Below are 25,923 nucleotides of genomic sequence, written 5' to 3' on the forward strand. Positions count from 1 at the left end.
CACGTAGCCCATAGGCCACAATCCGCGATATTTTTTGCAGATAGGATGTAAGCCTAGTGTTTACGTTTTCTTGCGACTGTACGCTAATGAGTAGGGGTGTCGTTAGAAACCAAGGAATCTTTTGAATTCAACAATTATTTTCAGTTCAATCGAACTAGGCGACTGTTGTTGCTGCATGCAGTCGCGTCTCGAGGGCGGAGCGGGCTGCCCCGCAGCCTTCGTTCTTCTTGAGTCGCTAGCGCATGCGTCAAACTCGCCCTGCGCCTCATGGAGTGCGCGGGCTACTCTTCGCGCGTTCCCTTTCTGGAAACTCATGCGTGTACTTGAGAGCAAATGGTACAGTTTAGCCGTTGTCGGAACGCATGGGCTAGAAAAAAATTGCTGCAGTTGAGGTGTCGATGTGTTGGCACTGCCCTTAATTAACCGACTCCTGGCGGCGATACACAACGCAGGTGAGTAAAGACGATACGTCACATGCGGCGGCGAGAGGTCTCGGTCACCAGGAACGACTCCAAGGCGATGGCGTCGGCTGTGAAATAGGATACGCCAGCCTATCTTTGTCCACCTTGAGTCTCGGTGAGGCTGCATGCCGTACAGGTGAGTAGGGTGTTTATTGAATCCGTTCTTTGGAGGTAGTCATGTGGTGCATAGCAACCGATTAGTCATTATGAATGAGAGATAACGCCAGAAAATGTCTATACGTGTAGGGATTTCTTTGTTTGCTTTGATCGGGCGCGTTTTTGTTAACCTGTCTGTAAGGTGCACGAAGGGGAGAATTCGTTTGCAGAGAAAGCCAGAGCGGTGTGGACTGGAGCGCGCAGCGCACTGTCAGCGCTCGTCACATCAAGCCGTCCGCAGCGTGTACCGCTCGAATTGTGATTGAGGACTTCCTCTGCACAAAAGTTTGTTGTGCATGCTGCCATTCTGTTCCCATGCTGTTATTCTGGGCTGGGATTTTCTTTCGTGCCGTGCCACAGTCTTCGACTGTGCTCGAGCTGAATTCGGGTTCTCTGCCCAATCCTTTACCGGACGCTACTCGTTCTCTTTATTGTGTCAAAGCCCTCGCCGCCGACGACATCGACCTTCCCCCATTCTCTTCCGACATTCTTCACTTCTCTTGCGGCTCTCTCAGCGACGACACTGTCGCCTTCGCGTCGGCCCACACTGTTCTGCACCGCAAGTGTCTCCTTCTGCCTTACGCCGTACTGACTGTGTACGCTGGTCTCTTTTGTCTGTGACCCATTTTCCTCCCCTGCTTGCTTGCGCCTTGGTGAATGCGCGGTAGGGTCCAGCCCAACGCTTCTCTGCTCATCCGCGAGGAGGCTGACGAGATACACCGCACCTCGCCTTTAATGCGCTCAGCCCACCTTTTTCTGCACCAGATCCCTCCTATGTTAATTCTTTTTCACTTTTCGCATGCTCTCTCTGTAGGGCTCAAAAGAGCTGCGTTCGTTCTGGATCGTCATTACAGGCACATTCTGTAATAAAGGAAACAGTCGTTTTGCGTAGAAAAGCCAAATCCATTTTTAGCTTCGCACTGAAACTGAACATCTTCAAATCAGCGGGGAAAAGTTTCAGAACAAAGACAATTAGCGGGATTTTTACTCGAACTTTCGTTATTTGAATGGGAACAATAGAGATTATGCATAGCGCGATCCGCTGTGCTGCCCGACATGCTTTCGCGTGGAGCCACAGCGCTTGCGCAGATTGCCCTACGGTCGGAAGATGGCACTAGGCGCCGGCCAGCCGCACGTTCCTCGTTTCTCGTGGGAGCTTCCTCGTTTTTTTTTTTGCGCTGCCAAGTATGAATCCACACCAACTTATGCATTTTGAATAGCGGCAGCTATGCGAGAGACTCCCTTCTTGATTGATGACAACTGTGGTCGCCGTTTAGGTCGGTTTTCATCTCCCGCTTATATCTGTACTGCGAACCAGGATGTAATCTGAGCGGGTCCCAGGTCCCGTGTTCCCTAAAGACAGCGATCTTGGGAAAGGAGAGGAACCGTTGTTCTTATTATTGGGTCATTTGTTTACTTAGGGCGGCATATTGTGAATGATACCTGCAGCGACACGATGGGCACGACTGGGTCCATAGACAGCCTTCACTGTTGTCCACTGTAAAAATAGGAGAACACAACGAAGGAATGCTCTACTTTCATCTAACTTCTTTCTTGATATCAGTGTTTTCCGCTATTTGATCTCATGTTGAAATTTCGAAATATTTTCTGACATTTCGTGGGCACTAAATGGCGCAAGATAGCAGAGCGGACTTCTCAAGATGGTCGCAACTTGCGCAGAAGGGAGCTCTGACCGCCCACATAGAAACACTCGGGAAAGCATAAATCCTTCATTTTTCTGTTTCTTTAGACGTGTTATTGAGAGGTACTGCACTGTTATTGCGTGTGGAAGTCCACAGACGGAGCTCACTTCATCGATGAACAGAAACCTTTTGTACTCCGTGGCATTTTGATAAAGATTTACCGGCGGAGCAACAGTTCATAAAGCCAATTGCTCACCAGTTTGTTCTTCCGGTTAACCTCCCTGACTTTCCTCTTCCTGCTTGAAGTGAAACCACTGTCAATGAGAATTACCAAAATCTGGTATGATCGAATAGGGACTTGGCACCGGTGATGATCGTCGTGAAGCACGGCAGAGGATATCAACCTCGGCTGAAACTGTCGGTCACTTGAAAAATCTTGATCGAAGGCAGCTTCAAATACGCTTCAGAACACTGGAGGAAGGCAAAACTATTTCAGAAACAAGGTTCTAGCGTATCTCCACTCAGGAATTTGGGGACAAAAAAATCTTCTCGCTTGGCTTCTCTTTTTGAAGAAGGAGATAAGGATCATGTGAGGATTTCGCAGGCGCCTTCTTCAGCAAAGTCAGGGATGGAAAAGTCTCCACTTTCAAGAACATGGTCAGTGGCGTTGAAGCTTTCAAGTTGGTCCTTGAAACTGCGCACCATGGTTAAATTGGAAAACTTATGTGCTAAACTGGGCTACGTCCTAGTTGAAAGCTTCGGCGATGGCTGCCATTGGTAGCAAATCTCACTCGGAGGCGTGGCTGCTTAACGCTGACGCATCCTACACTCAGTGCAGCATGGCCTTCATAGCACGAACCTCGTCAGAAATGGCAGTCAGGGTTCGTCCCCTTCGGCGCACGCACCTGTGCTGCTTTGTGAAAGAGGGCATGGACGGACGGACCGACGGACGGAAGGAAGGAAGGAAGGAAGTAAGGAAGGAAGTAAGTAAGTAAGGAAGGAAGGAAGGAAGGAAGGAAGGAAGGAAGGAAGGAAGGAAGGAAGGGAGGGAGTGAGGGAGGGAGGGAGGGAAGGAAGGAAAGGGAAGAGAGGGAGGAAGAAAGGAAGGGGGAGGAAGAGAGGGAGGGAACATCAATGAGCATCTTTCACTTGAAATATATCAATGAGAATCTTTCACTTGATAATAAGTACCTTTCTTCGAAGGCGCACAAGCTAAAGAAGGAAAACAAATGGGCGTTCTTGTGGACATCGAACTGTGTTGTTCTGGCTAGGAAGGAGCAGAACAGCACAGTGTTTCGGATAAATAATGTAGGCGACCTTGACATTTTCCGTGAATAGACATACTGGTGCTGACGTTCTACATATTTCTAACCACCATGATGGCATCATTTTCCCCGGAAGATGCTCGTTCTATCTTATCCGAATCTAAAGGTCTGCCTGCCATCCACTTCAATGCCCGTAGCCTACGGAAGAATTACGATAGCATAACCGCTTTGCTTACTTCCCTTCAGCATCAATTTTCCACCATTTCATTTTCTGAAACCTGGCTATCATTCCTTGATAAAGATTTGTATGTTTTCCTGGCTTTTCATGCGAATACGCCCACCGTGTTGATAACCCCTATGGCGGTTCGGCTATCTACATTTCAAAGAACATTGCCTACAAAAGACGCCTTGATTTGTGCTTGAATGTGAATAAATGCGAAACGGTTTGGATAGAAATTGACTGCCGATCTACTGGTGATACACAGAAGGTTATATGCGGCGCTATTTATAGGTCCCCTCCAAATGATGCGTCTGAATTCTGCCGGGCTTTTGAACTAGCACTCCAAAAATTATCACTCGAAAATAAAAATGTTTTCATTATGGGCGACTTTAATATCGATATGCTTGACATAACTAATCCCATCGGCGTAGCCAACACGACCTGTTTCTACAGCTATGGTTATGCATATCATATTCTCTCCAATTTTCCCATTGCTACTCCGGTTGGTGTGATAGAGTGTGATGTCACTGATCATTTCCCGGTATTTCTTTACGCACTATCATTTTGTACAAGTCTACTAAGAAGTCAGTTTTGATACGGAAAAATATATTGAATGCATGTCTAATACTGATATTTCATACATTTTGGCTCTCTTGGACCCAGAAGTGGCTGTACATGAGCTGTCGAAAATAATTACATCAGCAATCAATAAATGCACTTCACTCCAATCTTCCACGAGAAAATATAATACCCCCGTTTCCCCGTGGATAACTACTGCTTTGTTAAACTATGTGCGGGAAAAAGAAAACATGTACAAGAAAACTAAACGTCCGCCGTTCAATCTTCGTCTTAAATTGAGATATAATAAGTATTCCAGTATACTAACATCGCTTCTAAGGAAAGCTAAACGACGCTACTATGAAAACCAGTTATCTAGACATACTAATAATTCTAAGCGAAAATGGTAGCTTCTTGACGAATTTCAGAACATTCATCAGTCTCCTAATGCTGTTAAATCTATTTTATGTGGTGGTGTTATTTTATCGGACCCTAAGGAAATGGCGAATGTATATAGCAACCATTTTTTCAATTCATCTAATTCTCCTTTCTCTTCGTTGTGCGCACCTTCTCTTGAGCGCTGCCCTCATTCATTCTTTCTTACCCCCACATGTCCAGACGAAGTTCTATCCGTAATTGCTAATTCAAACACGACCGCCCCCCGGCGTGGACAATATGCATGGAAAGCATGTGAAACGTATCGATCCCAAGCAGCTAAAGAAAGCGAAAATAATACCGGTCTTCAAAAAAGGTGATCCAGCTCTGCGGAATAAATATCGATCAATTGCAATTCTTTCCTTTTTTGACAAGATTTTAGAAAAATTATTTGAATTAAGGTTGTCAAGTTATATTGAAAATTTTCACATATCGACAGATAGTCAACACGGCTTTCACCGCGGACTATCTACAGATACTCCATAGCATCTCTTGTAGATTACGTTAGGCTGGCTATTGATACAGGAATGTTCTCAATTCAATTCAATTCCTTTATTTTGCCATATACATGGAAGGAGCTCTTGGGCAAAAGCTGCTCGAGGCAGCTTGACTGGGCCCAAGAGACCACAACAAGGTAGGGCAGCGTGAAGTTCACTCAATGTACATTGCAAATAAAAGAGATACTACTTGAAATTTCACTATGGGGCGCAGAATTTCAATATCATGTCTTAAAATCAATATAGAAAAACATATTGCACACATGGAAACGACAAACAAGGAAAAATAGTTTATAGGTGATTAAAAAGGAACAGTAACATCAAACACAACAAAATCAATATCATAAGTAATAACATGCAAGGCAGTGTTTAAGTGTTGATCTCATAATATATTAAGGAATTGCTGCCTCAACTCATTTATCGTAGGCTTGGTATGAAATATGTATGTGTTTAGAACTGAGGGGAGATTAAGTTTTAGTGACTGATGTTTATAATTAGTACGAAAGCTAGGAATGTATCAGTCATTAGTGCTTCTGGTAGAAACGATATGTTCGTGACGCTGTAGTGATGCGGTTGAAATTAGAAAGTCATGAAATGGGCTATTTGAAGAATAAAACGTACGTAAAACCTTGAAGTCGTACAAAGATGTCACGGGAATTATTTTGTAGGTTGTAAACAAGTGGCCAGTGTGTGAGAGGTATGGGTGATTTCCGATGTAGCGGATAATTCTTTTATGAATTCTAAGAATTTTATGCTTGTTTGTAGCTGTAGTGGTGGCCCAGACAAGACTGCAATAATTGATGTGGGACGCAAGTAATGCGTGATAGAGCTCGATTTTTATTTGCGTCGGTAGGAACGTTTGGCAGCGTGAGATCGCCCCAGCTGTTGTGGAAATTTTTTTGCATATGTTCTCAACATGTAAGTCCCAGTTCAAGTTACTATTAAACATGACTCCAAGTATTTTATGCGATTCTACGATTTCAATATTCTGGGCTTCATAAGCTATTGGGTGATGAACCTGAAATGTTTTATTTTTTGCTCCGAAAACAATAATTTTGGTTTTAGATGGACTAAGTTTCAATCCATTTACTTGTGTCCATGAGGATAATTTTAAAAGAAACCTTTCACATTGTTTTATGAACATACCTTCATCTGTCCCCGGAATCTGTATTGAGCAATCATCGGCGTATATGATAAACTTTACTGATTTGTCAATGAGGACAATATCATTGATAAAAACATTAAACAAAAGAGGGCCTAATATGCTTCCTTGTGGAACTCCGTTAATAATGGGTAGAAAGCTTGATTGGTGGTTTCCCTAGCATACCATTTGTGTTCACTTGCTAAAATACGATTTAGTCAATTCTAGGGGTATGCCACGAACTCCATAAAGGGACAGTTTAGTTATGATAATATTATGACTTAGACAATCGAAAGCTTTCGTGAAATCCACAAAAAGGCCTAATGTAAAGTAGTTCTGATCAATATTATCTAGTATAAATTCTTGCATTGTTAGGAGAGCAGTTTCGGTTGACCTACCGATTCTGAAACCATGTAGGTTGTCGCTGAAAACATTTCTTACTGAAAAATATTTCATGAGACGAGAAAACTTAAATTTTTCAAGTCCTTTCGAAAATATTGGAATTATGCCTATATGTCTGTAATTAGTGACAGTATTTTTATCACCACCTTTGTAGAGGTGTATACCTTTGTAGACATGTATGTATACTGCTTTCAGGAGCAGTATACATAGATTTTAGTAAAGCATTTCATTTCATCGATCACTCCATCTTGTTTCACAAACTGAAATCATACGGTATCACTGGACCTACCCTAATGCTCCTGAAGAGCTTTCTCTGCGACCGAGAGCACATAGTCACTATTAACGATCACGCATCTAACATAGCTGTAATTAACAAGGTTGTTCCACAAGGTTCTATTCTAGGCCCTGTATTGTTTTTACTTTACATTAAAGATTTACCGTCTTCTTTAAAGAATTCCAATAGTATACTGTACGCAGATGACTCTACCATGATATGATCGCACCAGGAAATTAATCAGCTCATATATAACCTACAATATGACCTTATTCTCTTGAGCGCTGGTGCCACATTAACCGCCTGTCCGTAAACGTCACTAAGACATGTTTTCAGATTTTCCATCCCCCTCAAAAGCCATTGCCCATTACACCACTACTATACCTCACTTCTGCCGCTATTTCGTCACAAGATCGAGATTCATTTCTGGGGTTATCATTGACCCTCACTTAAAATTTCATCATCATGTATCTGAAGCGTGCAAGACAACTTCGTATGGGTTACGCGCACTAATTAAAGCGCGAAGCTATTTCCCAATCCAAACTTTATTATCCCTCTACTACGCATTCATCCACAGCCACTTAAACTACGGTATCTCATCTTGGGGTAATACCTATCATATTCATCTCTGGCCTTTAATAAAACTGCAAAAGCAAGCCATGCGCATCATAACCTATACCTCTCGAATGTCACCCTCACGCATTTTATTCATAGATTTAAACGTTCTACCTATCTCGGCCCTTTATTTTTACAACATTGGTATCCTATTCTTTAAGATTCGGCACCATCAGATCCCGCTAAGCATATTTTCACACGGCACGCTCATAAGCAACATCGTCACACGTTTTGCGCTGCGTGATAACTTTTTACTGCCTAAGATAAGAACTAACTGCGGGAAACATTGCCTTAATTTTTCATCCATATCATTTTGGAATTCTTTGAACTTGGACATGAAACAAACTAATACGCTTTCATTGTTCAATCTCAAATTAAAGCTTTTCCTTCTTATGTGATTTTCTTCTTTTTTTTGCTATTGATCCTATGTATCGCGACATCTGTGAGTGTTTTATTGTACATTCTCCTGCATTAAATTGTTTACTTAAATATTTCAGTAACTCATATTTCACTATGTATTCATTCTCTGCATTGCTAATTAATGTGTTGTGTATTTCTTATCTTGTTGCTTATTGAAACTTATTGTCATGGGAGGTCCCGCCCGCGGTCTAGTACCATGGGACCTCTCGCTGTATACGTTTGTAACCTTTTTTTGAATGCATTAATAAACTTTCAACTTCAACTTCAACTTCAAGGAAGGGAGGGAAGGGACGAAAAATGTAAGAAAGTAGCGTCCGCTTTGAAACCGTGTGGAGGCAGTTGCCACTATGCCCGGCTTTCTATATTTTTATTTAACTGTGTCATAACTGGGTGTCAAAGTTCGTCATTTAAGTATGTTTTCAGTCCCTCATTACTAACCTTACGTCACCTCTATGCTTTTGAGCCACCAATCTTCCAATCGGGTTTTTGCTAACTTCTATCGCGCAGATTTACTTACGTGACCATTTTTATCTCTAAACTATAGTGCCTCAGGGACAGTGACTGTGCCTGGATATTTGAGTGTAAGGTGTTTGTTTCCACAAATTTTCCGCGCAGTGCATATGTGTCATCATCTTGATTATGTTTCCTTTTGTAGCTGCACGTTATGAGGCACCCTGATGTAGCTTCAAAGCGCTTCACTGCCTCTTGAGTTATCATAGAACGATCGCAGTGAATCGCAACGGATTGGAACAACTTCCGGGGCATCATCCGGGCCTTTGAGGGGGGATGTGTAGAACGCCGTCCACATTTATTGAGGGATGCCCGGTAGCTACGGCTCGTGAGACAGCGAAGCGGTCCGTAGTCGCTGCAGACTGGGCCAGTTGCGGGTAATGTTCTGAGAACCGCGAGCGGTCGAGCTCACGCTTCAGGCTTCAACCTCTTCGTCATCGACGTCGCTGCAGGGGCGCACCTTGGGGCTGCTGCCAAATTGTACGGACTTCATCCACGCGCAGGCCCAATGTGGGCTCCGTAAAAGGGCTCCTGCAGTGAAAATCAGCCCCGGAACAGGCAAAGCCAGATGAATGAAGTTCGTCTGAGTGATCACGGTTAACGAGCCCAAAACGACAACGTCGTGCTCAACGCAGCGTCGTCGTTCATTAACCATGAACACGTGCCAACTAGCGCGACTACTCAGTTGAATGCAATCCGTCTGAGGGATGTTCGCCATTTTTGCTTTCCACTCAGGACGGAATTTGGCGAGGAGCAGACCGTTACAGGCGATGTGTGGTCTGTGAAACAACTCGGGGAAGTTTTTCGAGCGACACAAAGCGTGCCATCTCCGGTCAAACATTTCTGCAACTGGTTCCTTCGCGCCGGCAACGTGCAGCCCATCGCTACATGGCAATCGCCTTCATCACTCACCTCTTGAACATCATTTTTTTTGCATCCTCAAACTGAATCACCGGACCTAGCTCTCCTCGATTTATGCCTGTTGTCCAGAACAAACGCGAGCGTGCGTTGGAAAAGCTACGTAGGTTGAAAATGCGTCATCCGCACAGTGATGCAAGAAAAATTTCACGAGTGTTTTCAATAGTAGATCCGCCTCCTTCAAGGGTGCTGTGATATGGATGGAGGTTATGTAGAGAAGAGAATGAAGACGGGTAGTGTTTTTCCAGAATAGAGAAACTTTGGGCAAAAAAAATTATCACTAAATGTACGCGGACTTTTGAAACTTCTCCTTTACTAGCACCAATGTTCTTGCTGTAGCCTGTTCCGTTGATGGTGCTTATCTCAGCATTTTTTAATATTAATTCTATCCTTTTCTCAGTCCAGCAAAATTGTCTACCTTATGCACTATTCCGGTATATTATGCTTCACGGTGTTATGTCTCCTGCCTTCGCGGTGGCATTTGTGGTTATGGCGCTCGGCTGCGGACCCGAAAGACGCGGATGCGATCCCGGCAGCGGCGGTAGAATTTCGATGGAGGAGAAATACTAGAGGACCGTGTACTGTACGATGTCAGTGCACGTTAAAGAACACCAGGTGGTCGAAATTTCCAGACACGCCGTCCCTCCTAGCCTGAGTCGCTTTTGGCCATTAAACCCACGTAAACCAAAGCAAACCAAACCACTTTCCTGCTCGATAAAGCTGTCGCCCATTTAGCGCCTAACTGATTCCAGTGCCATTGCATTAGTCATGCCGCCGCTTGTTTCCCCAGTTTTCCCGTGGGCTGAGTTCGCGCTGCCTGCAGAGCACGCATCTTTGGTCGCGTGGCAACACGTCAAAGCCCCTCAATATGCGACACCGACGTTTCTTTGCAGGAACGGAGGCCGATGAAAGCGTCGAGGAGGAGAACTGGGAGCTGGGTAAGTCCCCTGAGCTATTTCTATAGCCGCCTTTATCTTGCACCGATGCAATGGGCGATATAGGGCTACGCGCAGGGGCTGCCGCTAATGAAGGAAAAGCGGAGTGCGCATGCAACAACAGCATTTTCATTTACGCTTGTGTCGAACATGAGAAAGAATTGCTAGCAAAACGCGTGAGCAGGAAGCCAACTTCGCAAGAAAAACTGCGCTTCGTAACGGCCTTCGCGGAGTAACCGTCGACTCACTTGTGAAGAAATGTGGACGCGATGCATGGACTGATGTATTTGTAGGATCACTGACATTTAATCGGCACTTGAGGACAAACTTGGTGCCATTGGTGGTACAATTAGAGGTTTTATATGGTAGAGGGCACCAACAGCCAATTACAGGTGTTGCCGCCAGCGATCTTCTCCGTAAAGGAAAAAAGCCGTGCACTCACGACTGCTTTTTTTCAAAGGCGAAAACATTACTAATTCAATTACAAGAAAAGCCGGCGGCGTGTGTATGTGTGTACCCTGAGATGGCGCACAAAATCCTAGCGATGGCAACAAAAATATGGTGACGTCATCAAGCGGCCTTATGACGTGCACACAAGCCGAGCACCGTCATTTCAGATATTCATGTACATGTTTGTCTATACACACTCCCCACTGGCTGACCTCAATGTGGCGCCAGTTTTGCCGACTACGTTAGTGCCGACAACCGTCTGTCGTACAGCGTCCCGGGTGGTATCACACGGTGTAGTCATGACTTGCAACGGCGGGAATTGGCGAGGAAATGGACTGAAGTTTATATAGAGGAGATTTACACAACGTACAGCATATTAAAGACAGCGGCAAATGAGACGGAAATGACTAACAACTAAATCTTCCCTCCTCCGCATAGCCAAAAATGCAGAGCATCTAAATCCAGCCCAGAACGGCGGATTGGGGTCCCGCGGTATCAGTTTTAAACCCAGGCCATTACTGCGACATATTTTCATGCTGTCTCGTCGACCCCTACAGGTTACATACCTGGTAGTCAAGTTGGAGGCTAGGTTGCGACAGAGGTTTGAACCGATGCCATATGCACCCCCATTTCCCGGTCTTTCGTACCGAAACTGTGATTCAATCGTTCGTCGTACAGCGTTCCGGCTAGCGTCTTATGTGTGCGTGTGTGGAAGAGTGGTGTCATACGTCGTCGCTAGATTTCATAGCGGCCGATTGTGTGTGTGTGCTCGTGCAATGAACAGCGAACCATCAACGTCTCAAGATTCGACACCGGCACCACCCGAAGTGAAACGCGGTCGTCCGCGCAAACACGCAAACGCCGAAGAAGCAGAAAAGAACTTTAATGCAGGTAAGAACATTTCGCGCGTGAACATTGCTTCCAGGGTCAGTAATGCTTTCGCATTCTCACGCGCAGGCACCCTTGAGTGTCTCTGCCCATTTTTTTGGAGGGGGTAGTGGATCTTCGAGGCTAGGTTACAGCGCTATCGCCTTCCGGGAAGTCATCACGGAGTCCCTTTCAGTCTGGGCGTAGCGAACGAGTTTCACTTTGAGTGGCGAGAAGAAACACGCCATTGGTGAAGCCCAATTTCGTCTGCAGTGAGCGCATCTTTTGGTGCCCAACAAACACCAGCATAGCCAGAAAGTGATTAATGATTTATTAACGCCACAGCACTGACGAGCTCGGGTCGCAGAAAAGCAGGTATCGTCGGCAGGCGTTGGCCGTGAGCGAAAAATGGTGCATCTCGGTGGACACCTTAACAGCGCGTCAATCCCATTCGGCGCGGTACGAGTGTCCAGCGAGAATTGTGAGACAGGCGTTATTTTCTTTCCTTACAACCAATTTTCAATTCATTTTCCGTCTCTTACGGCCCGGTTCGGCGGTCCGCCGAAATATGTGAGACAGGCGTCGTTTCCATAAATTGTCCAACGGGCCACGCGTCGCGCAGAACTCGCGAGGGCGTTCCGTGCACCCCTTCGGAACACTGCAGTACGCCGTCACGTCTCACTGTTCAAGACGAAGCTTAAGCATCCTCCAAACTTTGTTTTTCACTGAGACGAAGTTCGATGTACGTCGTCCTCGGCGCTCCTCTGAGAGGGGGCCGCGGTCTTTGCTCAGTGCCTGCTGCGTGACCGACGCGTGCGACGCATGCGCAGATATTACTCCCTGGACTTCTCGCTACATCCCAAGAGGACACGGATACTTCCAATGGGCCCGGCATTGCTCCCGTCGGACTAGGAGGCGGATGTATAAGGAGCAGACGGAAGATTACAAGCGCCGCGAAGCGTAAGTACATGGATTGGAACGCTCACCAGCTGCCTGCATTTAAAGGGGCGCCTCAGTCGAACCACGATGGTGGCTTTGAGGGGAAGTGCTTTTTGGGATCGGCTTCGGTAGATCCGCGCTCGCTTCTGTTTTAATTGCACGCACTTATAATTAACTGGTAGAGCGCTGCCATTTCGGTGCTGGATTAGAGGAAGAAATACGTTGACGAAACAAAAACGTGTTCTTCTTCGCTGTGCTTAGTCGTCGTGCGCTCTTTTTTGTGATGCATGACCAAATACAGCTATTTAGCGACGTCAGTATTTTACTGAGAGGTGAACAGTTTAGTGTTCCCGGGCATTGAGATGCCACGAGTTCATGAGACTTTTACTGAAGGCCATTTGCAATTGTCAGGTCACAGCCGTCGTAAATAATCTCGCCACAAACCTGGCAAAAGGACATGGTGGGATACCTGTGAGAACATTGAAACAGGAAATTTACCATCTTGCACCTTTTCTCACAACATTAAGGAATCAAGCTATTTACGGATGTATATATATGGATATTTCAAACATTGCTAGATAGCAGACAAGGGGAAGAGAAAGTAGAAGCTCGTTGTGACGTATACCTGACGGAAGCCTGTAGTCGCCGACACCACGAACCATAGGGGATGTATTGGTTTAAAATTAATTTCTGGTGTTCATGAATGGGAGCTTAATAAAGTAAACATTTTTTAATAACTGATTCGAAAGCAGAAGCAACAGCAACCAAATGCCGCCGGTGGGATTCGAGGTCACGAGTTCAGATCGCACCGGCGGCGTGTGGTTGTTTTTTCTTGAACTTTCTGATCAGTTATGTTCAAATAATTACCCTATTGATCTCGCATTTATGAACGCCACAAATTAGTTCTAAAACAATACATCCCCTATGCTTCGTGGTTGAGGCGACTGTTGGCTTCCGTCATGTAAGATTGCAAGAGTTATCCCAGTTCACTAACACGTTGATAGTAAAATGGTCCGTTCAGCTGGCTTGGCTTAGTAGGCATCTGGGGTTTAACGTCTCAAAGCGACCCAGGCTATGAGGGACGCCGTAATGGAGAGCTCCGGAATATTTCGGCCACGTGGGGTTCTGTGACGTGCAATAATATCGCAAGGTACACGAGCCTCTAACACCCTGCCACCATTCAAATGTGACCGCCGCGGCCAGGACCGAAGCCATGCTGTTATCGACCAATTTCGGTTCTCAGTATCAATCCTATATTGTGTTCGGAAAATTTGTTGCGAAACAACAAAGGCGCTACTCGGAGATAACCAAAATCATATCTCAATGTCAATGTGGCTTTAGCAACAACAGGTACAAGGCTACAACAGTAATAGCATTGTCTCAGGTGTTAGATTCATCCTTGCATAATTATGAAATAGGTGTAGTTACGTTCGTAGACGTAAAAGAAGAGAATATTACACTGTTCACCCTCTTAGACACGCATTATGTTCTACAATAAAAACCTAAAAAATTGTGTATATATATTTTCCAACAGCTTATTTCACGAAAAGAACATGAATGACCCAAACGCTAGGAACTCACACATGGCGCACACTTTCACGGTCACTGAATTTCAGCCCTATTCTCCAAAAAACACATTTATGCCTAAGCAATTATTCCCATTATAATCCGAAGCCCCTGCCTCAACAAAAAGTATTCTGTAACTATTTAGTAAAATATTCGATCGTATGATCGAAGCTACAGCACCGAACAGCACTTCCTCGGTGCACCGTGGAACTTCGTCAGTCCTTATTTATTTCTTGTTTAAAAAAATGACCTTTTTTGTAAGCGCGAAAGGTCTTGCCATTCAATACATCAGGGATTTAAAATGTTGCCGGCATTACTGACTTTCTGAAAACGGGTGTAGACGCTTCGAGATAAAAATGTGAAAAGTCGCTTGCACGATCGCAGACGCCACGCCGGCGACCATTGTGCGCAAAGGCGGAAGTTTCCAATCGCCCAAATTATAGAAGCTGTCGTACGCAACTCGAGCCTCTTAGTCATGCATAGCAGGTTTTGGAAGTTGCCCGGCGTCCGCCCGGTTTTCTTCTCGTGATGATATTCGTGCGGATATAAATCACTCAAGTCGGCAATGAGCTGAGACAGGCGGTGTTTTGCTGAGCCTTATGGCCAGACAACCAAGACAGAACTCTAGGAATCTATACTCACCCTTTTTTGTATTTACGCATAAGTCTTCAGGCCGCCGCGGTGGCTCAGTGGTTTTGACGCTCAGGTGCAGATCCGAAAGGCGCGGGTTCGATCCCGGCCGCAACGGTCAAATTTCGATGAAGGCGAAATGCTAGAGGCCCGTGTGCTCTGCGATGTCAGTGCACTACGGCGTCCCTCAAAGCTTGAGTCTCTTTGGGACGTTACACCCAATAAACCACACACGCATACCGCTAAGCACGAATGGTTGCGTGCCTTGGTTTCGATGCGGCCGGTGATTGTGTTTAGCTCGTTAAGCAGATCAGGCAAGATGTCGTATACTGCGTTATCAGCACAATCCTCTCCCCCACCGACATCCGTGGTATGTGTGTGCGTTATGAATCCTACATTCCGGCAGCACCCGCCGTGGTTAAAAGGCACCTCTCACGTACAAACCTCCGCCTTCTAGCTAGAAGGCCTCCGTATAGCACAAGGCCACGTACAGCGGACTTAAAAGACGACGAAATCAAATTCAGAGATGCACTGGGAGGCGATCATTGTAAAAACGAAAATGACGAAGGCAAATGATCGAATGTTTGGGGAATTCCCCAAGGAGGAGTAGGTCTTTAATATGGAGTGTTTATTACAAGGTAGCATACGTTTGGCTTAATTGGTAGAAAAACTGCTCCGGATCAGCGGTGGTCTGGGTCCGAACACCGGGTCTCTGCAAGCGGAAATGGCGAGCGCCGTCTCTGCGGGAACGTAAGGCATCCGTGTGCTGTGCTATGCCTTCCACTACGGCAACTCTTTCTTCCTTTCTTCTTGCACTGCCTCTTTTATTCATTCCCTTACGACGCGGCTCTGGTGGCCGCCGATATGCGACACCGATACTGAGCCGTTTCCTTTCCCCCAAAACTAATTTTTGTTTTCCTTTGTGGGGACAATGGAGCACGGGGAAAGGGAGCGACTAGCAGCGCACTCACTATGTGGCAAACGTGTCGCATGTGCTTCTCTCTCTTGGATGGGCTGGAGCAGCGTGCAGCGGCAGGCACCGTAGCGCAGGAGGGACAGAGGTCACGTGATATGTGCGCCACGAAGTTACGTGGTTTGGGGGGTGGGGGGGGTGGTTGTTTTGCGCTCGCCAAAGACGTGCGCTTTTCGAAAGTGCTTTTTTATGTGTGATGGTCAAAATGTGTTGAGCCAGAGCGTCTAGACTGATCTTGTTTTCTAAATTCCAGAAATTGATATGGCTATTGCTGACGGCCCTATTACTAACCGCTAGGGCTCGTCAAGCTACTATCCCACCTATTTCTCTCTGCCTGCTACACCGGTGTGATCCCAATGTTTGTAAATGATCAGCTGCGCGAGCCCACTGCACTCCTATTTTTCCAGCCTTCGTGCAGACCGAGTAAGTGCACAACTAAAACCTGCCATTTCCGTTGCTCCTGTGGTGCAGTCGAGTCGCGCTCGGTTTTTACACGCGTAGGGCAGCGATTAGACTCCGCCTTATACTGATACTTTTGTTTCTCCTTTTTTTTTAGCCTTAACAATACGCAGATTACCTCTAGTTTACTTCTGGGGGTCTGTTCCTTTTGCGTTGATTTAGGGAAAGTGGCCGTTGAAACAACTCCTCAAAAATAAATGCACATAAATTTTGCACCTTTCTTTGTTTTTTTTCTCTCTCTAACCGATAATTACATGAGCGGAAATCATTTGCCATTCCCCATCAGGAAGTGCGTTTACCTTTTAGGGTGGGTTATGAGTAGTCCTGGAACGCCGCCGTTAAAGAAACTTCAGACTGACGCGCATGCGCAGATCACAAAATATCGCGTTGGCGAATGTCAGGTTCTGAGCGACAGCCATGGAGCGTCAAGTCGGTACGCGCATGACGAATTCATTAGCACATAATTACTGCTGAGTTACTCGGGTGTTTATACAGGAAGTGGAGCTAACGGCGCCAAAGGAGGATTGATTGATTGATTACAAACGTCTTTATTTCTTCAATGTTCTCCGAACATGTGGGTGGACCGCCTAGTCCGGTAGTCCACTGGCTGCTGCTGCTGCGCTGGCCCTCCCCACCAGCCAGTGCTGACGGTCAGGATCATCGCTGAGCAGAATAGCCTCCCACTGCTCCTCCGAGGGGTTGGGAATGGGGTCAACTAAGGGATTATATTGGCATGCCCACACCATATGGTAGAGGTTAGCTACCGCTCCACAATGTGGACACTGTGGAGAGTATAGTGTAGGGTACCACTGGTGTAATTTAGCTGGTGTTGGGTAGGTGTTGGTTTGTAGTCTCCTAAGGGTGTTCTCTTCTAACTTGTTGAGGGATTTGTGTGGTGTTGGGTACTCCTTTCTGTCTGTTCTGTATGGCGCAAGATTGTCAGCATACACTGCTAAGCCTATTAGGTCGCGGCACCCTTCATGGTCATCAGGGGGAGACGTCCGGTATAGAAGAGCTCGGGCATGCCTGTGGGCGGCTTCGTTTCCTCCTGGTAGTTCCAGGTGACCGGGGAACCAGATTACTGAGACCTGGTTGGGTGGATGCTTAGTCAGCAATGACAACCCTGACTTGTGAATTAATCCGTTATTGAAGTTTCGACAGGCGTTCTGGGAATCAGTGAGCACAACGGCGTTGGGGTTAGATGCTACAGCTAATGCAATAGCTGCCTCCTCTGCGTGAGTGGGGTTAGATGTTTTCACCGAGGCGCAGTTCACCATCGACCCTGAAGGCGTTGAGACCACAATAGTCATGACTCCATTATTTGGTCCTGCTGCTTCCACGTAAAGGGTGTTAATTTGCTTGTCCCATTTCTTCTGCAGGGATTCACCTCTTGCTTTCCTCCTCTCGGTGTTATATGCGGGATGCATATTCCGCGGAATGGGGTGCACGTTTATGCGTCTTCTCACATCGCGTGGGACCTCTTCCCTTTGGTCAATTGTATAGGGCAGATTAACATGGATTTTATCGAGCAGTTCTCTGCCGGGTTTTGTGAGTGCGAGCCGATTCAGTTGTGAGAACCATTGTGCTTCCCACATCTCTTTGAGGGTATTATGTACTCCTAGAGCCATGATCTTTGCTGTTGGCGTGGAGTTTGGTAGCCCCAGTGCCGTCTTGTAGGCTTTCCTGATGAGTACCTCCAACTTTTCAATTTCCGACCTGGAGAGGTTAAGGAATGCCGTCCCGTACATTATCCGAGAGATCACGAAAGCTTGCACTAAGCGGATGGTGTCCCTTTCCTTCATGCCATGGTGTTTATTTCGGATACGATGTATCATGCGGAGGATTTGCTCGGTGGATGTTGTAAGCTTCTTCATAGTGGTGGTGTTCTGTCGCCCCTGCGGGATATACTGCCCTAGTATCTTGATCTCCGTGGGTTTCTGTACTGGGTGGTTCTCTATATACACCGAGATGTTCTGCGCTAGGGGTGTCCTCGGGTTCTTCAGGATTAGCAACTCGGACTTTTCCGGCGCACACTGGAGACCTCTCTCCCTGGCGTACCGGTCCACCGTGTCGGCTGCTGCTTGAAGACGCTCCTCGATCTCGGCGTCACTCCCCGAGTTGCACCAGACAGTGATATCATCCGCATATAATGTGTGTTTGACGCCGGGGATTTCGGAAAGAAGGCCTGGTAGATCTTTCATAGCCAAATTGAACAAGAGGGGTGACAGTACCGCCCCTTGCGGAGTTCCCCTCGGGCCTAGAGTGATGGGATCTGATTTTATTCCACCGAAGTTTATAGTGGCTTGCCTGACTGATAAGAAGTTTTTGATATAGTTGTAGGTTCTTGCGCCACAGTTGGTATCGGCGAGGCTTTGCAGGATGTTTTTATGTAGAACGTTATCGAACGCTCCTTTCAAATCAAGTGCCAGGATGGCCCTTGTCTGTGACTTGGGAGGTGTCTCAAGGAGGTCTTTGTACAGGTACAAGAGGGCGTCCTGTGTCGATAGGTGAGGGCGAAAGCCGAATTGAGTATTAGGTAGGAGGTTGTTTTCTTCTAAGTATCTACTCAGTCTCGTGTTGATGACCCTCTCTATGAGCTTCCCCAAACACGAGGTCAGCGATATCGGTCGTAGATTATCCAGTTTAAGGGGTTTGTTCGCCTTCGGAATGAACCGAACCTCGGCTGTCTTCCAGGATATTGGTAACGTTCCTGTAGCCCAATGCTGCTCGTTGAAGCATTCCACCAGCGCGGTGATGGTGTCATCGCTGAGGTTAAATAAGAGCTTCGCTGTTATTTGATCTGGACCTGGAGCTGCATTTTTTCTCATGGCCGCGATTTCTGCTTTGATTTCTTCTTTCGTGAGTGGGAGGTCCAGCTTGGGATTTGGCAGTCCAGGATACTCCGGCTGTTCCACGACTTGGTCCGTGCACAGATACCTGGTCTTGAGCTTTTCGATCAACTCTGTGTCCGTACCCGGGGTGGTGTGTACGATCTTCGTGAGCCTGTCTTTAGTGGCCGACTTGCTGCTGCTGGGGTCGATTAGGACACGTAGGAGCTTCCAAGTCTTTGACACACCTAGCTTCCCCTGAATACCATCGCAGAGCGAATGCCAGTTCTGTCTGGTTAAGGATATGGCATAGGATTCTGCCTTTTTGTTTATCTCCTCTATTTTTTTCTTGAGTTTGCGGTTAAGCCGTTGTCTGCGCCATCTCTTTGTCAATAAGTGCCTCGCTTCCCATAAATGTAGAAGGTGCGGATCGACCGCTGGGCAATCTTCTGTCGTGCAGACCTCTTTTGTAAAGGCTTTCAAAGAGTGCACCTCATCTTTAACCCATTCCTCTAGGTCGGTAATAGTATTTGCAGTAGATGCCTGGGCCTTTCTCCACCTGTCCCAGTTCGTAACTCTTGCGATACCTATTTTGCGCTTGCACGCGTTTGTGCTTATCTCCAGAGAGAGTATGAAGTGATCGCTTCCCAGGTGCTGTTCGGTATTCTTCCAAATGGCGTTTTGTATGTTCTTGGTGAGGATTTCTCCAAGTGGCCGGCCGACAACACCAAGAGCATGAGCCTTTCCAGTTCCTGCACGAAAAATAACTTACATGATTTCGTACAGTGTACAGAGGACCCAAATGGGTGCGGTAATAATAATAATAATAATTGGTTTTTGGGGGAAAGGAAATGGCGCAGTATCTGTCTCATATCTCTTTGGACACCTGAACTGCGCCGTAAGGGAAGGGATAAAGGAGGGAGTGAAAGAAGAAAGGAAGAATAGGTGCCGTAGTGGAGGGCTCCGGAATAATTTCGACCACCTGGGGATCTTTAACGTGCACTGACATCGCACAGCACACGGGCGCCTTAGCGTTTTTCCTCCATAAAAACGCAGCCGCCGCGGTCGGGTTCGAACCCGGGAACTCCGGATCAGTAGTCGAGCGCCCTAACCACTGAGCCACCGCGGCGGGGCAAATGGGTGGGGTACGTTTTCAGATTCAGCGCATACGATGATGGGAAGTCATCTCCTTTCGCTATTTCTGGTTTCAAATTGCTCCCCATGCTCGCTTCCTTCACAGCAGTCGCTGTATTAATATCGCTTCTAACACAAATTTATTTACACTGAAACACCGCTGATTGTATTGCATCATCGCAAGACTCACGCGACATCGACTCTGCTATGCTTCGTCGTGTGTTTTCGCACAAAATGCAACCAAAATAATGTAAATAGTAGGATGTTTTCTAGCCGTACGTAGTGCGATGTGTTGAGACGCGCTGTTCGCACAGCGGCATGCATGGACAGCTTGCTAACCCACTTGTGTGGAAAATACATCTATCGTCTGCTAAAATGCGCACTTTTCAGCCCTTCGTTGCCTTCGTAGTGCGGCGAAATAACAAATGTATAATGACCGACGCAAGAAACTCGTTCAACCGACTGCCGTGCATACGCAGAACAGCCAGCCCACGCAGGCATATTATAACCACGACAGAGCACTCCTACCTTTCGTTATTGTCAATTTATGCGCTCAGGACGCGTTCATGCCCTGCACCCGCAGATCTTATGGTGATGGTGTGCAATAAGCGGCGTCGCAGCACATATAAATGAGTGAATAAACGACGCATGCATGCACGGCAACCGCTATGCAAAAGACAGTGCGTGAGACAAACTTAGACCCGGAAGTAGTTGGGAGACGATTTTCCAATGGTGCTTTGCGTCAACTTCAGAAATGCACCTCACCTTTTGTGCCTGAATGGCAAGTGTGTGAAATAAAGATACTCGAGCATTTGTAGTGTAAAGATTTCACCTTTGCCTCGACATTGGTTGATACTTTGCGCTATGCCGAGGACAACCCCGCGCAGCAGTTGTGGGACAATGAAGTCCAGGAAATTTTGGGGCAGCAGTTTGTTGAATGCTGCCGAATGCGAGGCAGTCTGAAGCGAAGAAGGAGAAGCGGTGGAGAGCAAACAGGAGAGCAAAGAAGAAGAGTGCCGGCAGCGTTCGGAGCCCGATCCTCTCGCCCATGTCGTCCTTGAGGTATGGTGTTGAGCACTCGCACGCTGCTTGCTTTACAGGTGCGCTCCTACACCGAAAAAAGGTGAAAGCAAAGGGCGCCTGTCACAGATCTCGGTGGACACCGAACCGAGCCGTAAGGGAAGGAAATTTGAAATGCAAATTGGTCTTAATTAAAGTAAATGATGCCTCTCTAGCAATTCTCGCAGGACACCCGTACCGCACCGTAAGGGAAGGAAAAGCCCTTCCCTTACGGCGCGGTTGAGGTGTCCACCGAGATGCGCCATTTTTCGCTCGCGGGTAAAGACGGCGACGATACCGGCTTTTCTGCATTAACACTGGCTTTTCTTTAAAAGAACGTAACGACTTCTATGTGCCTCTTTCTGTCTTTATTCCAGGGAGCGCTTGATGCAGATCGTGCAGGAGAGTCTTGAAGGGGACAGGAGGCAAGACGCTGCAGAAGAGGAGCGCGAGCATCCCCCTCCACGGGTAACACTTTGTGCGCGGGTGCAAATCATCGATCGCTGTTTGCCTTCGGCACTGCGTTTTCAGCACTTGCCCCGAGATATTGCGGCGAACCTTCCTTCCTTCCTCCCAGTCTTACTTCTCAATAACTTCCTGCCGTCGCCGCGGCGTGGCAATATTTAAACCATGGCGTCTTTTTCTCCAATTCGAAATTGTGTGTCTAGTGTGCATCCAGAATTTTTTCTCTCGGCTATGGCAGCAAAAAGCCATAGGTAAAAAATAGAATCTTCACTCGTTTATATTGCGAGGCTTGAGAGCAGGCCCAGTTGTAGGCAGTAGTTCGCAGCGCCAACTGCGGGCACAAAATTCTACCGCTTGGAGCCCTTTGAGAGATGTGCCGGCGCCCTACGCAAAAGCTTTGTGTTGCCCACGGTGGTTACTTGTGTCTATAAGATTGTTTTCCAAATTTGGTGGCGATGAGCTTCGTGGTAGCGCGAATTATACGGCGGTCGCGTTTAGCAGCTTTTTTTACGCTTCGTTGAGAACGTGCACGCGGCAGCGCTAGCCAATGCCGTATACGGGTGACAGAACTCCGTGCGATGCTGCTGTGCTCCTGTGCAGCTCTGAATACACCTCGCCAAGCCTTGGCCTCTGCGGGAGAATTAATGCATGTTTGTGGTTGCCATTGAGAGTGTCGGATTTGTAGAAAATATTCGTGTCTTCTCGATTACCAGAAATGGATAGGAGATAGGTATCGAATTGAACTATTCGTCTCGCTCGTGTTCAAAACGAAGCAGAAGGCATTAGTAATTTTAGGCAACAGTACGAAAAATTGCGAATTAAATGCATGGAATCTACCATGCATGCCTACTGCGCACTACTTCTGGGTTAGAAATGGTGCCTGTTTTCAACTGTTCACAGCTGCGCTTACCCTCCACGGTGGCTCAGTGGTTAGGCGCTCGAATACTGATCCGGAGTTCCCGGGTTCGAACCCGAACGCGGCGGCTGCGTTTTTATGGAGGAGAAACGTTAAGACGCCCGTGTGACGTGCGACGTCAGTGCACGTTAAAGATCCCCAGGTGGTCGAAATTATTCCCCAGCCCTCCACTACGGCACCTCTTTCTTCCTTTCTTCTTTCACTCCCACCTTTATCCCTTGCCTTACGGCGCCGTTCAGGTGTCCAACGATATAGGAGACAGATACGGGGCCATTTCCTTTCCCCAAAAACCAATTACTTTTATTATTATCACAGCTGCGTTTAAACCTGCGGTCACGTCGAGACCACCGGCGCGCCTAGTGACATTGTGCTTTGTGCTGGAAGAATTTTTTGTAGCGAAAGCTTCACTACGATACCTCGCAACGATTTCGCGGTGTTCGCGGTCTTGACCTTCAAGTGAGCCAGAAGTCAAACCCCTTACGGCGCGCTTCGGGAGGCCCCAGATATATGTGGAACACACACACACATTTATATATATATATATATATATATATATATATATATATATATATATAGATTTAAGAGAAGTGGGCACTTCTACAAGGACACTTTTATTTATCAACGTTTCGACCGCGGTGCGGTCTTTATATATATATATATATATATATATATATATATATATATATATATATATATATATATATATATATATATATATATATATATATGGCCCCAGATATATGTGGAACACACACGCACACAAACACACACACACAAATATATATATGTGTGTGTGTGTGTGTGTGTGTGTGTGTGTGTGTGTGTGTGTGTGTGTGTGTGTGTGTGTGTGTGTGTGTGTGTGTGTGTGTGTGTGTGTGTGTATGTGTGTGCGTGTGTGTGTGTTTCCTTTCCTGAAAATCGGTTGCGTGTCCACCGATATATGTGAGACAATTACTGCGCCATTTCATTTCTTTAAAACCAATTTTAAAAACAAATCTTCGGCTGCACGCGTTGGCGTTCACAACGGTGTAGCAGAAACGCGGCACAGAAGCTGGCGTACCGCCGGCGTTCTTCGCTTTCATTGGCGTTAGCATTGACACCGCTTTAGGCTCCAATGGTTTTGAGCAAAGGAAGGCGCATGACTAGCTCCCTAGGACAGTGGACGCCTCAATCGCGCTTTGAGGTACATGGCTGTGGTGTGAGAGAGAGAGAGAGAGAGAGATGTGGGCTGCATGCACTAGCGCTAACAACGTTGTGGCAGACACGCGCAACTGCAGCAATAAGCCGCAGCGTTTATTGGGTGACCAGCCTCTCGCTATCAACCATTATTTTAACCGCCACCTGCTAGGGTGGGCGCGCTGATTATCTGATGTGCGGAATGCCCTCAACGTTACAGATGCCAAGCCGCGCGTCTAGTTGCCGGATACACCACAGCTTTCGCTCTCTAACCAGGTTCAGCAGTAGTTGAATGGCAGCTAATTTTTTTGTGTAGCGGGAGCTACACTGGGCTACCGGTCGAGCATTTCGCGGTACATGGGATAGGAAAGTTGTGCGCATGTGCTGTTACCATGGCAATGTGGGGGAGCAAGGTGCGGCGTGAGCTTCGCCGTCGCCGCGCACCCCCTCCACCGTCGACGCCGAGCGGACGTGACGCGGATGAGCAGTTGTTCGCATGCGCCGACACCACGGTAACCAGACAAACCACAAAGCTGCGCCGCGTTCTTCGTCGCCGCCTCGCCGCACGCCGCTCCATCACCCAAACCGCGCGTCCCATGCGGAGCATTGTGCGGATATGCAATGGGCGTCTGTAATCGGCTGCGGGTCCTTGTACCACAGATATAAGACTTAATTTTGGAATATGGCGGAGTGCTTGGCTTGAAGCACTCTGGCACGGGTCGGCCCAGTATTGCACTGCCTCCGGGATCGGCACAGGGCATATTACCGCGGCGCGTCTTTACTTTCACTCTTTGCTCTCCTATCCTTTACCCTTCCTACTTTCAGCACGCGGCAGCGAGCGTCGCTCGGCTTCATCCAGTAGACAGGCCCGTTCACTTTCCTTTTCCTTCTTCCTCTAAGCAACATCAGTCAGCCAGTCAGTCAGTCGTGTGTATCACAACGTTTGACAAGCATGCAGAGAAAGATTCCGCCACTGCTAAACGGCGGCATAGACGAGAGAAGATTAACTCTTCCGGTCCTTAGGTTGTCGCCTAGCAGATGGCTACTTAACAAAGAGAGAATGAGCCTTAGAAGGCGAATAGAGCAGCGGAGGCGCCCGAACAGAGACAGAAACGCCTTGCCAGACCTGTCGAGCGTAATAGACGGCGCATAGCCGCTGAAATGGAGGCTATTGAAGGCGTCAGTCAACAGGAACCAACAGAAGAGAATGTGAAGGCCCGTCGTGTGACCAATCACATCATTAGAATTTCCGAAAAACAAGTTCAGCCAAGGAAAGGTACCTCTCGCTACGTGTATCCCGGCATAACCGAACTAAGCAGCTGCCAATTTACATGTGCGTCAGCGTTGCTCAGAGTGCACTTTATATCTGAAAGTTTTGGAAGGCGGCTCATTAGTAAAAGCACTAAGCCTTAAATGCATTTTTTGCCGTAATGAAACGAGATGAGCGCATAAGGCGCCCGTCTGCTGTGCGATGTCAGTGTATGTTAAAGATCCCCATGTGGTCAAAATTATTCCGGAGCCCTCCACTATGGCACCTCATTCTTCCTTTCTTCTTTCACTCCTTCCTTTACCCCTCCCTTAAGGCGCGGTTTGGGTGTCCACAGAGTTATGCGAGACAGTTACTGCGCCATTTTCTTTCCGAAAAAACAATTTTCAACTCGTCGAACACCTCCTTTGTTTAATAATTGTTTTTTGGGGGGAAAGGAAATGGCGCAGTATCTGTCTCATATATCGTTGGACACCTGAACCGCGCCGTAAGGGAAGGGATAAAGGAGGGAGTGAAAGAAAGGAAGAAGAGGTGCCGTAGTGGAGGGCTCCGGAATAATTTCGACCACCTGGGGATCTTTGACGTGCACTGACATCGCACAGCACACTGGCGCCTTAGCGTTTTTCCTCCATAAAAACGCAGCCGCCGCGGTCGGGTTCGAACCCGGGAACTCCCGATCAGTAGTCGAGGTGGTGGTGGTGGTGAAAAACTTTATAAAGTAGAGCAAGCCTTAATTGTTACATC

The 25,923-nt window shown here is 47.1% G+C and overlaps 1 protein-coding gene across 1 annotated transcript in view; it reads left to right on the top strand.

Annotated features, from left to right (window-relative positions):
* The first annotated feature begins 466 nt into the window (after positions 1 to 466).
* Positions 467 to 25,923, top strand: part of LOC144101171 (uncharacterized) — a 50,934-nt gene continuing 25,477 nt past the window's right edge. Inside the window, exons 1-4 of the mRNA XM_077634223.1 lie at positions 467 to 597; positions 10,409 to 10,453; positions 12,598 to 12,727; positions 21,733 to 21,823. Of these exons, the coding sequence (XP_077490349.1) occupies positions 12,687 to 12,727; positions 21,733 to 21,823 (132 nt within the window). The 5' untranslated portion in view covers positions 467 to 597; positions 10,409 to 10,453; positions 12,598 to 12,686. The remainder of the gene's footprint in view (positions 598 to 10,408; positions 10,454 to 12,597; positions 12,728 to 21,732; positions 21,824 to 25,923) is intronic.

The sequence above is a fragment of the Amblyomma americanum genome, chromosome 1, assembly GCF_052857255.1.
Source record: "Amblyomma americanum isolate KBUSLIRL-KWMA chromosome 1, ASM5285725v1, whole genome shotgun sequence".
In the NCBI taxonomy this organism is placed as follows: Eukaryota; Metazoa; Arthropoda; class Arachnida; order Ixodida; family Ixodidae; genus Amblyomma; species Amblyomma americanum.